Below are 15,937 nucleotides of genomic sequence, written 5' to 3'. Positions count from 1 at the left end.
ATCGCGAGCCGTCACGTGGTTTTTCGCACGCGAGCCTTGTGCTTTATGCTGGGCAGAGGGGGGAGGGGCTGTAGTTACACTCACAGCACAGGAACAGAGCTGGAGGGAGAGAGAGAGAAAGAGAGCCAGGGACAACAACGTCACATTAGAAAGGTATAGTAATCATCCACAACTATTTTCGGTTGCAGATGATGATAGTTAAAATTTGAAATGTGAATAGTTGATTTTTGTATTATATAATTTATTTATTACATTTTATGTGGAGTGAATAAATAAAAGTATATTTACGGTGGCCCCTAGAGACAAAGCACATACAAACTTCAAATCACGTACAAACACGTAAAAACTCCGAAGCACGTAAAAACTCAAAACGCGTACAAAAGACAACAGAAGTGCTCCAGGATGCTGGGCGCAGTGTTGAGCTTTTGTTACCTAGTGGCTACACAAGCCAGCAAGTACCAACGACCGGATTTGGTGTGTGGTAGTAACAGGTAAATGAACTTTTTTTTTTTTTTTTTTTTTTTAATTATTTGAATATATATGAGTGCCTGTGTATAAATCCACAAACAATACACACATGCTTTCAATTGTGTAATTTAAGTGATCTAGTAGCTCTGCTTTGGAAGTTCAGTTCATGCTAGAAATGTGTTTTGGAGTTTGTACGTGTTTTGTCTCTAGGGGCCACCGCATATATTTATAAATAAACATATATAAATAAAGCCACTTTTTTAACGTTAGTAATTCCTTTTGTGCTTAATTTTATATTATTGTTAATAATAAATTAATTAAAGCAACAAAACAACCTGAAGAGCCGGTTCGGAGCCGAAAGAGCCGGTTCTTTTTAGTGAGCCGAACCGAAAGAGCCGGATCTCTAAAAAGAGCCGGAAATCCCATCACTATTTCAGTAACGTTAACCACAGGTTTCACTCGAAGGCAAGCACGTGACTCGCCCATCCCTTTGACGTCACTACACAGAGGAGCAGTTTACCTGGTTGGAAAAAAGAGAAGTTCAGCAGCAGCTCACCCGACGCCACCACAAACTGACGCTGACTCATTTAGATCTTCATCCACGTTACCACTTTAATCTGCAATATAATAATAAAGTGTCACTGCTGCTGCTGTCTGGACAGTAATCAAATATAAGACATACTGCGCTTTCATTAAGGTCACTGAATACCACGCTAATAACACAACAATAACAGAGAGAACTGGTCCTAGCTGGCAGCTTTATGAACTGCGCGGAATTTGAACTGTTGACATTTCTCCTTAGATGTACAAAGAAAAGTAAATGATCAAGGACAAAGTATGACAAAGTTCTCAAAGACAGCTAAAAAGACACGTATGACAACAGAGAGATCCAGTATACCTACACAGAGACATAATTTTCACAACGAAGACAGAATGGTTAATAGAACACGTCAGTGACAAAACAACGTCACAATAATACACACTTAAATGATTATTTTATTTATTTTGTACTGTAAAAATTAATATTTTGTCGAGGGGGTGCAAACCTAGAATTAAATATATCATATTATTAATTCGTAAAGATAAAGGCGGCTTCTCTCACACAAGTCTCCGAGATTGCAACTTTGCTGCTCAACTCAAAATAGTTATACAATGGTGACATGATACTTGTGAGGCCCAATGGAAAAAAATATAGAATATGTGTGGGGTCATTCCAATACAAGCCCTGATAGGAGATCAGAAACTGACAACAGCTTGTCAGAAAGAACTGAACCCCTTGGCATCTTTTACATTGCTTATTTGGTTTGAGCGAGTAAAAGAAATAAACCTAAGGAACCACATTTTCAGGTACTTAAGTAGGTGGCTTATGAATGAGTTTAATGAGTTTAAACCAAACCAAATGGATTTAAAATTTAAAAACTGGTCACATAAAGGGATTAATGTATATTGTGAAATTATGGATAAGATTGGCCTTCAAAGTTTTCAAATATTAAAAAAAATATATGAGCTAGGAAAAAGTGACTTTTTCAGATTCCTACAATTACAGCAATATTTGTCCTCAAAAGTGACTAAAGAAATTAATACACAACCTAATGAAATAATGAATCTGATTTTGCAAACATACTTTAAGGGATGTAAGTCAATAATCTCTAAACTCTACCAGAGTATATTAAAAAGTAGGGGAACATCAACAGATTATATTTAAAAAAGATGGGGGAAAGAGTTGTCCACTGTTATATCTTCTGAACAATGGGACAATATGTGTGAGACTGCTACTTCAACCTCATCTTCTGCCAACTGGCAAAAATTTAGTTGAAAAAACTTGGTATGATTTTTCATAACACCAAAACAACAAACAGGGGGAAATTCCTCATGCTGGGGGAGCTGTGGGGAAACTGTTGCAAACTATACCAACATATTCTGGTCTTGTCGAAAACTCTCTAAATTTTGGGGAGATGTCAAAGATAGAATAGACTATAGGCTTTAAATCAAAACAACGGTCCGTCATAACATTTTATTTAGGAGACTTACCCGAAGAATTAATTAATTAATGTACTGACCCCACTGTTCTGGATGACTGGTTGAGCGTTGTTGAGGAGATTCATAAAATGGAAAAACTTACCTTTTGGTTAAGGTTGCAAGCTAATATTTATACCACAAGATGGTGTAATCTATCCGAAATGAGTATGGGTCTTTTTCTCTCTCCCCCTCCCTCACACACACCTTTTTTTTCCTTTCCTGTTTGCGCCTACTCACAGCTATAAACTTCTGCAGGCCTCTCCTAGGCTGCTCATACATCTGTATATATGTTGTCAATTCATGAAAATAATGTCATGTTCTCATTGCCAGAACTGCTTTGTAGGGAAAAAGCTGTGTTTTTCAGTCAACTGCTTGTTTTTTTTGTGTTTGTTGTTTTCCTTTTCTGTTATAAAAATATTTTAAACCTTTATATTAAAAACTAAGTAATAAAAACATTTTATATTCTGTTTTGTCTTGTTGTTTGTTTTTTAATGGAAGAACTGTGCAGACTGCTTAAAGCTGCTTGAGAGTTTGAAGAGTGCAAGATATTTGTCATATCCTAAAGGTTTTCCAAATGTAGTCACTAATTGTGCAAACGCAGTAGTCATTCAGTTTGCATCTCAGTATCTCTTGTATCAGTTTGAACCACATAACAAGTGTTCTGATCCCACAACAACCAGGATTTCCACAGTGCTTTGCAAACACTTTATTACACAAATAACAGTTACTGAAAATAGTACTCTTGCAGCAAAACCAGTGTGTCACAACTAATATTACAGCATTCACATGTAAAACATGGCACCGTGTTAGGAAATCATTTAAACATTATGATATATTGAGGATAAATACAAAAAGAAGTGGTGCAGACTACATAAAAAAGGAAAAAAGAGTAACTGTAACTAAACCTCAGAATCCTGAACAAACTTGAATATTTTGAATAAACAAAAGTCTTCTTCCACTATCTTTGAGCTTCCAGTATGTGCATGAAGTGTGTTCAGTGAATTTTCCTTAATTAATTAATTAATTAATACACATTAATTTGGACTTCACTTGTTCCGCACTGCTGCCATCAGACTGAATATGTCTTTATTGATTTTTACATATAAATGCTTTTATTGATTAAGTCAGAACACCCAGTTGGTTTAGGCTGCTGGGTAGGACAAGACAAAACAAAACCATATATATTTTGTGTATATATATTTATAAGCTGGGTTTAGCGTTATGAAGCTTGAGAAGTCGTTCTTCTAAAGCAGGGGTAGGGAACTCCAGGCCTCGAGAGGCCTGCAGGTTTTAGATGTGTCCTTGATCCAACACAGCTGATTTAAATAGCTAAATTACCTCCTCAACATTTCTTGAAGTTCTCCATAGGCCTGGTAATGACCTAATCATTTGAGTCAGGTGTCGTGACCCAGGGTGAGATCTAAAACCTGCAGGACACCGGCTCTCGAGGACTAACGTTCCCTACCCCTGTTCTAAAGAATGATTAGTGCAGAGATTCAGGCATATATGAATTTATACACTATAAAATTTTCTGAAGGGAAATAAAATCACTATGATACAAGCTCTACTGGCAGCAATTTTCATCCCATGAATGGTATGTGTTGTTATGGCACGTGATTAAAACAAAAGGCAAGACAGATGCAAAGAGGCACAGAATCACGTGTAAAAAAAAACTGATCCAACTTAAGATTAAGTGAAAAATTGAAATGATAATGAAATGGTGTAAAATCATTGCGTTTAAGGGTAGAAGTAACCATATTAGGTCATGGTGACAATAACAGTGTTTGCGCCGCCCCCTACATTTCCTTTTCAATGCAACAAGCACAATGACCAGCAAAAGTGGCAGTAAGTAGGTTACCATATAGATAACACAATAACTGAAACTGCAAACAAGATCAGATGTTTTAAATTTGGGAAACTTTCCCAGAGAAAGCAATCTTTTATGAACAAGTAATTTATTAAGGGATATTATCAAATTATAATATAGTGACCAACAGATTGAATAAACTGATTAGAGAGGCTGGCTGTGTGATTGGCTGCAAACTGGACACATTTGAAGCATTGGTGGACAGGTTGTCACCATTGTCCATTATGGATAATCCTGACCAGCTACTCTAACAAACAGATTTAGCTCTGCTGCTACAAAAACAGATATAGGAAATCTTTTATATGCCATCTCCCTATAGAGGGAGATGGCATATAAAAGCTACCATACATTATTATAATTATAGTTAGTCATTTCAGTGGCTGTAAAAAAAAAGAATTTCCCAAATACAGGATTAAATTTTTTTTTCTCATCAAATCTCATATGCAGTGGGTTTCACCACACAAGCAATTTTTATTCAAGTGAGTGTGATATTTAAATGCATCCTGTGTAGTCTCTGTCTGGTCTTGCGTATTATTACAAACACTTCATCAACTGTTGTTGTGATTTGGTGCTGTATAAATAAAACTGAAAAAAATGAATTGACAATATTTCTCTATTTCACACTTCAAATCACACAATATCACATGAAATGCCACTTTTGCTAAAAACTTGACAAACAGAAAAATGACAGAATTCATCAGAGTATTTTTTCGCCATGAACAGCAAGAATATAGCTGACGAGGAAGCCAAGTCCATAATGACTAGAGTGAGAGCTACATTATGGTGCAGGACAGTTGGAGGCTGATTAATCACCATCAAGATGAATCCTTTGTTAATAAAACAAAGGGAATGCATGCTAAAAAAAACACTGACTTTGAAGGCGGACAGCAATCCAACATCAGCCTTTAACAGCTAAAGGGGAAATGATCTCATTCTTTTAACAGATTTGCATTGTTATTTTAAGGCCAAAACCAACTCCAGATTTTTCAAAATATTGTTAATAATCTCAGTAAAAGCAGGTTTGATTTGGGGAAATGAAATCAGTGACACTGTGACATGAGTAGATTATGCCAGAAAAGGCTGTATGAATACCATAGCTGAATTAAATAAATAACTTATCAAAATATGTTTCACATACAATAACACACACACACACATTGGCAGCTGGTACAACAGTTACACATGTGATGAATAACTACATCAGCAATTTTAGCAGAAGGTTGGTGGAAGGTTTGCAGTTGGCCCCAGAACATCTAAGAGGAGGACTGAGGCGGCGGCAGAGCAGAGTACTCCTCATTTTCAGAGTCGCTGCTGTCCTCATCATTTCTCTCTTGGTCACTGCCTTCAGTACTCAGCTGGTCAAAGCCCTGACGACTATAACCCTTATGGGATGGAAAGAAGTTTCCCAGATTCAGACTGCCCACTGCTTTACCTAGTAAAGGTTAAATACCAGAGAGAAGGAAATGAAGATGTCAATATGACGATAAAAATCTACAGATTTAAGAGAAATAATTCTCAACTTAGAATGATGGCTTCAGTTCACACACTGGCAGTGCATTATATTGAGGATATTCATTCATCCCTGTGTAAAGCTATGGTCAATAAGATGATGACATAAGAGAGGATCTATTTTCATTTTCTGAAATGTTTTCTAGCCTGGTCATGCCTTCAACAGACACTAATGAAGATGAATGAACACTGCTTTAGACATAATGTGGTAAAGGAAGGGGCAGAAGGGGGTTAAATGTTAAAAGTTTTTATATATGACTGACATTTTACAATATTTTTCCTTAATAATGGTTTAGTATCAAAACATTTTTTTAAAGAAGACAAAAGAGAAGAAAGAAGGAAGAGTGATAACCTAAATTTGTGTTGGTTACAAGTAAATGGGTCTTAGCTAAAACAAAATCAATAAATGATCTTCTCTCATAGCCTGTTGGTACTGCAGAACTGTTGTTTTTTTGTGACAGCTGAACTTTACAGTATGAGCATACTACTGGAAATCCAGCTGAATATATTCGGTAGTTAGTATATCTGACAAATGAAAAAAATACATGAAGTATCTTAAACCTTATATTAAATAAAAACAAAGTCTGGTATTTATTAAATATTTAATGTAAAGTAAACAACATACCCCTTATTTTTCCCAAAATGCCTCTCACTGAGCTGGGTTCAGCTTTGACCTCACGTTGATCTGCAAATGTTCAACAGTATTACCTTTAATGTTCACTGACTGTTAAGATGACCAAAGACAAGAGAGGAAACAGAGCAGAACAATGTGCACTGACTATAGCAAGAAGACAGTGCAGTCAACAGTAGTTAAAATGGCCTAATTTCTATCTCATTTGTTGTTCAATATTAAAAACGAATGGATTTTCTGCACAGACTCCCATGGGTGTTTTCATACATACTTTTTTTCCTCCAGGAAATGAAGACTCCTATGGAGATCACAACAACCAGAGGAATGAGCAGCAGGGTGGTGATGATGACCGGGAGTACACGCTCTCCTTTGTTAAGCTTAGCTGGACTCTTCCTCTCTTTGTCTGCCTCTAACTGTGGTTGAGTTTTTTGGACCACAGTTTGCTTCTCTTGGATGGCTGCGGTCTTTGATGTGTCTTGCTTTACCTTAGTTTGGACAACGGCGTCCATTTCTATAGTGAGAGACATATTCTAGTTATCAGTGTTCCTTTTACACCAGTTCTGTAAAGCCTCAAAGATCCCAGCAACCACAACTGATAAGTGTGTGGCTGTAGCTCAGGAGGTAGAGCAGGTCACCTACTGATCAGAAGGTTGGTGGTTCAATCCCAAGCTCCTCCAGTCTGCATGCCAAGTATCCTTGGGCAAGATACTAACCCCAAGTTGCTCTCCGATGCATCCATCGGAGTGTGAATGTGGTTAGACAGCACTCAGTTTGGAGACAGTGCTTGTGAGAATGGGTGTAATTGGGTAAATGTGAGAGAGTAGAAAAGCACTATATAAGAATCAGTCCAATAACAAAGGTGTTTTTATCACAGGCAATTGTGTCACCAGTCAACTGTGACGTTACTTCCTTTGTGATGCCAGCTGAAGCAAACCTTTGATTCCTAGGTCTAGGCTGCTGGGGGCTTCCGATGACGAGTGTTTCTTATTCACTCATTTGTTTCACTCACAATGTGCTTACTGTTAGGAATAAAATGATTAAGTAAAGCTGTTTTTGTGATTTTTATATACATTTTGCGAATTGTGACAATTAAGAGTTGGCACTCCATGTAATAATGGTCAAAAACATCAGTTCAGCGCTATGATTGAATTGAATATTGAGAGGCGTTTATACACCACATTTAATCCTTAGTTATTATTAATCTCTGGCTTTCTTCACACAGCTTTTCTTTGTTCCTCCTCATTCTTCCTCTCACCACCAACCGATCGCGGCAGATGGCTGCCTCTCCTCTTTAAAAAAAAAGGGAGTTTTTCCTTTCCACTATTGCCAAAGTGCTTGCTCAAAGCGGGTCATCTGATTGCTGGGGTTTTCTCAGTAGGATACAATAATCTATTAACTGGTCTGTCTGATCATTATATGATTTTAACTGTTAGGAAATTGACTAAAAAACAACTGCAGTATTTTAGTACAAACAACCCTGGCCATGTAAAGACGTTTAATCCCAAGTCTGAAATTGTAAAACTTGAACAGGGGTTTGCAAATTGCAATTGGGATCATCTTATAAAAATAGATGATTAAATTTACTAAATTAGCTTTTTTAAAGCAAGCAGATGATTGGTTTGAGTCGTATCTTCTTCAAAAGAGAGCAGAGTGTGAGGGTTGATAAAGGAAAGTCATCCATGTTGGAAAATAGAATGGGTATTCCTCAAGGATCTGTTCCTGGCCCATTGCTGTTTAGTTTGTTTATAAATGATTTGCCTGCCAGTTGTCCAAAAGCAGTGTTGGGACTAACGCGTTATTAACTACATCATTATTGTGGTAATGAGCACGGTAACTAGTTATTATGCCAAAATCAGGAACGCGTTAGTCGTTACTGGGATTTAGATAGGGTCATTGTTCATTACTTTGTGTGGTGGCTATGCGGAGCTTCCACAGATTCAGTAACATTAGCAAGTGGTGGAGGCCAGCAGGTGGATGAGGGAAAGGGGACGCAGGAGGAGCAGAGACCTGAGGCGGCCGACGGGCCGAGTGTGAACTGAACTTCAGGTAAGAAGTTATGACCTGCAGTCTCTCTGGGATATAAACCAAGTTTAGGTGGAGTTTATTTTCGTTATGCTGACTTTTTCCGTACTGCGTACTAGCTAGCATGACGGAGTTTCTATACAGCTTATTTTGTTCATAAGGTTAATTATTAGAGTTGCCAACCGTCCCGTAAAAAACAGAATCGTCTCGTATTCAGAGAAAATATCACACGTTTCGTTTTGAGGTGAAAAGGAGCACAGTTTGTCCCGTACTTCAGCTACAATAAAAAAGACACAAAGCTGGAGCTGCACAGCTGCCTCTTCTTCTCTCATTCTCTCCTCCTTCCTCTCCTGTTTCTACTTCAGTCACGAAACTGATCAATGATCAGCTGATCGGCTTTTCTCTCTTGTTTGTTTATCTCCTACTTTGCGCCAGAAAGAGGAAACCAGCTGATGTGGCGTTAAACAACAGCAGCACATTTAAGCTTGATCAGCTGTTGTTAGAATTTATTTAATATTAATTTCTAGTATCAGCTGATGTTTGCTGGAGCCACAGCTGTAAAAGCTGCTGGTCACTATATCGGTTTGGATATGTGGTGAGAGGGAGACATGAAGATGAAGCCAGGAGATGTCCTTACTGAATCATCAGAGCTGAACAGGTGATGGAGAAACAGGTTTACCTTTTAGGTGACATGAATGAGTTGAAGGTAAGTTATGAACTGTTTCTGAGAGACAAATAACACCAGGATCCTTTTTTTACGTAGCTGACAGCTGGTAACTGTGCAGGGGCGGCTCTAGCAAAGTTTTGCCAGGGGGGCCAGGTAGGGCATTAACAAGGAGAGGGGGGCACAAAGAAATACTTTACTTTCTTATTCTCATTTAAAATATCTAGCTTTTAAAAAATAATTATCTGAATCTTACAACAAACGATTGATGGATTGATGCATATATACCATCAAAACAGTGTACATCACTGTCACAACAGCGTTTGTTTTCATTCAAAGGCTTTATGATTTTTGCTATAATGGCGGGCCAGTCTCTAGTCAAAATGGGCCGATTTTTTGTCCCAGTGCAGCCCTGTATGCAGCTCATCTGCAGTCTGGTGTTGCCTACATCTAGGAAGATGTAGGCAATTTCCGAGTTCTGAGTACAATCGAAAGCACCACGACTGCAGTTTTTGTGTTGGATGTGAAAGGCGCACATGACGCTGTGACATAGGCTAGAATCATGGCAGCGGTCAATGATGGTCCAGCCGTGGGATTTCTCTCCTGGAAATATGCACATTATTTTTTCCTTTCTATTGGTAGGTGGCACAGTGCGCTTGTGACAAGTAAGCAAGCTAGAAGACTGGCAATCTTGCTGGGTATCCAGTTAGGGAAGCAACACATTAACAAGAGAATTCTGAGTAAAACCAAAGTTACTTTCCCTAGTAGCTAGTTACTTTGAAAGTAACGAGTAACTTGAAGTAACTGAGTTACTTTTGATAGAAGTAACTAGTAATGTAACTAAGTTACTCATTTATAGTAACTTACCCAACACTGTCCAAAAGCTAGCTGCTAGCTTTATGCAGATAATGCAGATATACCAGCTAACTCACCTTGTGAGGGAGCAGACACTTTAACGGCACATCTGAATGATGTCCAACAATGGCTGGAACATAATCATCTTGTATTGAATTTTTAAAAAAACAGTTTCTATCTGTTTTTCTATTAGGAAACAAAGTTTATCTGATGATTTTAAAATCAAGTTAAGGAATGAAGAAATAAAGAAGGCTAAAGATTTTAAGGTTTTAGGAATAATTTTAGATTCACATTCTAAATTTTATAAGCATGTAAAGAAGATTTCAAAGATGGTTAAGGCTAATCTGAATTGTTTTAAGTTAATTCGGCATTATATACCTACTTCAGCAGCTCAGTTATTTATGTATTCTATTGTATTATCCAATTTTTCATATTATATGACAGTTTGGACCAAGCAGCACCATCTACAATTCAGCCTGTGATATCCTTATATAATCAATCTTTAAAAATAATGTATAAATAATCTGTTTGGTGGCATCATTGTCACATTTTAAAGAAATATAATCTACTTTCTATCTATATAATCATTTGTGTTTTCTTAAATAAATTTTTTAATGTATAAATAGGCTGGCCCCAGAGTGTCTTAATAGATACACACAAAGACAAGATAGTAATTGTATTACTAGGAGCATGGTGAACAGCAACTGCAAGATATCATATTGCAGATCTAAATTTGTTCATTCAGCATTTTCAATAGAGGCTTGCCATCTGTGGAACACACTTCCAACCAGTGATGGGAATAACGGTGGTACAAGTAACGGCGTTACTTTTTTCAGTAACGAGTAATCTAACTAATTACTATTCCTATCGTTACAACGCCGTTACAGTTACTAACAAGAAAATGCAGTCTGTTACTTTTTTTCAACAAACAGACGGTTGAAGCTGTGTTCAGCTTACCACATCTTATATCAGTTGCACGGAAGTAGCTGACTTTGTAAGTAATCTGGACGCGTGCACTCCCGCGGACGGTAATCACGATCACTGTCTAGCACAACAGCTGGAGCTCAGGGGGCAAAACAATCGCATGAGTGCTGTTGTTTGACTGAGGAAGAATAAAGTAGTCATGGTAAGCCAATCACATGACCACAAACAAGACACAAGACAAAGCAAGAAGATGATATATACCAGTTTTTAAATTGTGTTGATAGGCCACGAGTCATGATAAACAATATATACGCGGCGTTTTTTCCTCAATAGTTTCGTCACGTTTACTGTCTAAGGACAGCGCTAGCAAGCACTCTCTGCTTATGACAAAACAAAAACCAAAAAAACAGGGGAAGTTTTAGGAGTGACGGAGAGAGAGAGAGAGAGAGAAAGACAGCAGAAAAAGAGAGAGAGCGAGTTTTATTTGTGATGTTTAGCATGTTTGGAGTGTGTAGTTAATGTGTTGTCTTGTGTAGTTAGTGTGTAGTGTTGTGGATAGTTTTGTGTTGTGTGTCAGAACAATGAGGCGACTGCTGTCTCCAGGTAGAAAAAGGAGTGATACACCTGCTGCTGTCAGACCTGCACCTGCGATGTTCTCCTTTATGTGGACAGAAATTATTTTTTTGGGAGTGGCACAAATTATTTGTGCGGCATCTTATTGAATGCAGAACAGCTGATTGTTCTGTAAATAGTTTGAAATGGTTATTTAAAAAATCAAGGTGAAAGGTAAATGGATGCAAATAACTTTGTTGTTTGTAAAACTTGTGCATAGGATTTTAAAATTGACAATTTATATTTGCATTTAAGGTTATGAAATATGATTCATTAAACATGTTCATGGTTGTTAGAGTAAAAATATAACCTTTTCTACTCTGATTTTATGTTTTTTGTCTGATTTTAGATCAATTGTGTTAATACAGTATGTCAAAATGAAAACATAACTGTAAATTCAGACATGTGAGGTTGTGCTGACAAGGATGATACCAAACAAGGCAAAGTAAATAGTTTTTAAAGGTAAAATGTGGTTCAAAATGGCCAATTATACCCTGGACCCCAGAGGGTTAAACGTTTTTTTTTTTTTTTTAAAGTAACACAATAGTTACTTTTCAAGTAATTAATTACTTTTAGAATATTGTAACTAAGTCACTAACTCAGTTACTTTTTTGAAGAAGTAACTAGTAACTATAATTAATTACTTTTTCAAAGTGACTTGCCCAACACTGCTTCCAACTACTTAATGATTTTTGTTATTGTTTTTGTTCTTTTTTCATTTATTGTCTATTAATTGTAGTTGTATTTATGATGTATTTTGGTTTTATGAAAATATATGTTTTATTGTAAAATGTATTTATTGTGATTGTAAGACCAACAAGGGACAATGGTTGTTACTAGGATAGCAATAGCTATAAACTTATGTGTGTTACATCAGTTTCATGTTTTGTACTTGGACTATGTTAAACTGCACAGTCCCTTTTAAATAAATAAAACAATAAAAGCCACAAATACTAATCTGATCTGGTGTGATATAAATAGAATTGAACTGGATTGAAAAATTCCTTGATTCCTTAAAAAAATACTTGCCATATATATAAATATTTCAGGTCTAAAAAATGGTATATAGCTGTTGAAAGAAAGAGGGGCATCCTAGTTAATGGAAAACGCAAGACATAGGTGAAGGAAAGCAATTTCACAGTTTTTCTGTGATTGCCTTGTAGCCTTCCCTGAAAATTTCACTATTTGGAATTCTTAAACTTCCTTTCTTGTAAGTGTGATGGATATCACCTTAACACTGTTTCAGAATGTCCAAAAGCAGTCATGTCATGCTGTGGAATTCTTCAAAGGTTGTAGCAATGGTACATGGTGACCTTAATCTGACGTTAATATTCAAAAATATCCCATACAGGCAATGAATTTTGTATTATATGCGATTATAGGCAGCATGGTGGCATGGCGGTTAGCACTGTTGCTGCACAGCAAGAAGGTCCTGAGTTCAACTCTTTCTGTGTGGAGTTTGCATGTTCTCCCCGTGTTTGTATGGGGAGCGTGAATGGTTGTCTGTTTCTGTGTGTTAGACCTGCGACAGACTGGCGACCTGTCCAGGGTGTACCCCGCCTCTCGCCCTATGACAGCTGGGATAGGCTCCAGCGCCCCCCGCGACCCTAAAAAGGATAAGCGGAAGCGAATGGATGGATGGATGGATGAATAAATGGGATTATATACCTTAGAAGACATTACCCTTTGCGCTAAGGCATGGCAAATGGATTGGTTCGTATATAGTGCTTTTCTACTCTGAGCTCCACTCAAAGAGAGAGCAACCTGGGGTTAATATCTTGCCAAAGGATATTTGGCATGCAGACTGGAGCAGACTAGGATTGAACCACCAATCTTCAGGTTAGTCGGTGACCTGCTCTACCGCCTGAGCTTACAGCCACCCCCCTTAAGTGCCATCTATACACTATGATTGTGATATGTGAGCGAGTGATATGATTCACTCGTTGCACATTGCTTGCATTGGTTGCTAGTACACATTCCAGTTTCCTATGCCAACAGTGTCAGTCAACATTTTCCTTTGATCTCATTAGGTCTCAATTCAAGTGGTTGCCTCAAAGTTAGGAAACTTTTAATTTGAAACCTTTTTCTTTTCAAATCACTATTTATTCCATCAGGCATCACTAGAAGTCACATCTTAAATGTCTGTGACTCACTGTTATGAATAGCTGCCTGCCCCTTATGGATTCAAAGATTATGTACCTGCTGCCTCCAGGTATCCAATTACTGACCTTCAAGTTCTTGAACTTCAATTCCAGCTTTCTTGACAGAATGATGCAACTCTTGAAAATAAAAGGTAATAATTAAAACAAAAAAATCATTGATGTATACAACCTAGTACTACTGTTCATCTGCAAAGCCAACAAAGAAGCAACCATAATTCAAGTCTTATAAGTCTGAAATAAATTAATCAATCAAAATTGGACTTAATACCCAAACATACTGTATGATAGATTTTGCTAGAACAATTAAAAGTTGGCAGAATTATTTTGATGAAGATAAACTTACTCTCTGCTGTAAACTTGTAGACGGATTTGCTGCTGGCATCCCCAACAAAAACACTGCCATCCCTAGTTTCAGCTATATCGTGAGGCATTTTGAACTCCTGCAATTGAAAGAGAAATACAAGTCACTTAAATTCTAGACAACATAATGACGCACCATTACACTTCTTAGTATAGTACATTACTGTGTGGTTCAGAATGTACGCAATACTTTGGACACTGGGATGACGGAAACTCAAGAGTTTTTTATTGCAGAAAAAGCATTAACTTAAAGTCTTATCATGGTAATAGAAGCAGAACTGAATCTGCTCATTTCCAGGTTTTCTTCAACAAACTGACTCTTGTTCACTCTTTCAATGATATTGTGTCCCGGGGCATTGTTGAGGCAGAGTGGTTCAAGGTTAGGTGTGTTCACGGGGATGTTAACTGTAGTATCCTACAGTGCCATTGCTTATTAAATTTAAGGGCAAAATGCATAGAGTGAAGGCTGCAGTTAGTTCGCACCTATTGCATTTCCTGATTCCGAGAACTGGCCTGGGTTTAATAACCTGTTGGGCCATTATGTGACAATAAGACCATGACAGTGTAGTGTCTGCACTGTCATGGTCCTGGGTCATTTGACCCAGTGTTTTGAGTTTTCTTGTGTTTTGATTTTGTATTGTTATTTATGTTTAGCTCCACTTGATTAGGCTTGAGTTTATTCTGTAGTGTCTACGTTGTTTTGTTTAGCTTTTTGATTATAGATTGCCTCTTGTGTCTTTGTCCTTTATGTCTCTCTCTGTGTGTCAGTCTTTGTATATTTTGTCTGAGTTCTTGTGTCTGGTTTCCCTTCCCTTCTCATGTTTCATTCTATCATCCCCCTGCTTGTGATGTTTATCAATGTTTCCCCAGTCTGTCATGTCTCTCTCGTCTCCTCTCACACTCCCTCGTGCTCTTTCGTGTTCCCTTGCTTCCTCTCGTCTGCCTCTCCTCCACTCCCGTGTCATGTTCCTCAGTTTCCTGTTTTGTCATGCAGGCCTTACATTTCCCTGTGGTGTCATGTTAATTCTTGTCAGCTGTGTCCCCCGTGTGTTCTCACTTTTCTCATTATCCTTCTGTGTATTTTCTGTGGCTTGCAAAAGTATTCGGCCCCTTTGAACTTTTCCACATTACAGCCACAAACACGAATCAATTTTATTGGAATTCCACATGAAAGACCAATACAAAGTGGTGTACATGTGAGAAGTGGAACGAAAATCATACATGATTCCAAGCATTTTTTACACATAAATAACTGCAAAGTGGGGTGTGAGTAATTATTCAGCCCCCTTTGGTCTGAGTGCAGTCAGTTGCCCATAGGCATTGCCTGATGAGTGCTAATGACTAAATAGAGTGCACCTGTGTGTAATGTAATATCAGTACAAATACAGCTGCTCTGTGACGGCCTCAGAGGTTGTCTAAGAGAATACTGGGAGCAACAACACCATGAAGTCCAAAGAACACACAGGTCAGGGATAAAGTTATTGAGAAATTTAAAGCAGCCTTAGGCTACAAAAAGATTTTCCAAGCCTTGAACATCACACTGAGCACTGTTTAAGTGATCACTCAGAAACGGAAGGAGTATGGCACAACTGTAAACCTACCAAGACAAGGCCGTCCACCTAAACTCACAGGCCGAACAAGGAGAGCGCTGATCAGAAATGCAGCCAAGAGGCCCATGGTGACTCTGGACGAGCTGCAGAGATCTACAGCTCAGGTGGGGGAATCTGTCCATAGGACAACTATTAGTCCTGCACTGCACAAAATTGGCCTTTATGGACGAGTGGCAAGAAGAAAGCCATTGTTAACAGAAAGCCATAAGAAGTCCCGTTTGCAGTTTGCCACAA

The 15,937-nt window shown here is 37.9% G+C and overlaps 1 protein-coding gene across 4 annotated transcripts in view; it reads right to left on the bottom strand.

Annotated features, from left to right (window-relative positions):
- Nucleotides 1-3,178: 3,178 nt before the first annotated feature.
- Nucleotides 3,179-15,937, bottom strand: part of pam (peptidylglycine alpha-amidating monooxygenase) — a 54,191-nt gene continuing 41,432 nt past the window's right edge. For all 4 annotated transcript variants that reach the window (XM_085167596.1, XM_085167599.1, XM_085167598.1 and 1 more), the window contains 5 exons: nt 14,077-14,173; nt 13,800-13,850; nt 6,766-7,005; nt 6,489-6,548; nt 3,179-5,786 (listed from right to left, as the gene is read on the bottom strand). In XM_085167596.1, the coding sequence (XP_085023722.1) occupies nt 5,608-5,786; nt 6,489-6,548; nt 6,766-7,005; nt 13,800-13,850; nt 14,077-14,173 (627 nt within the window). In that variant the 3' untranslated portion in view covers nt 3,179-5,607. The remainder of the gene's footprint in view (nt 5,787-6,488; nt 6,549-6,765; nt 7,006-13,799; nt 13,851-14,076; nt 14,174-15,937) is intronic.

This window comes from Neolamprologus multifasciatus, chromosome 7, assembly GCF_963576455.1.
Source record: "Neolamprologus multifasciatus chromosome 7, fNeoMul1.2, whole genome shotgun sequence".
NCBI lineage: Eukaryota > Metazoa > Chordata > Actinopteri > Cichliformes > Cichlidae > Neolamprologus > Neolamprologus multifasciatus.
This window is presented reverse-complemented; position numbering and strand designations above follow the sequence as displayed.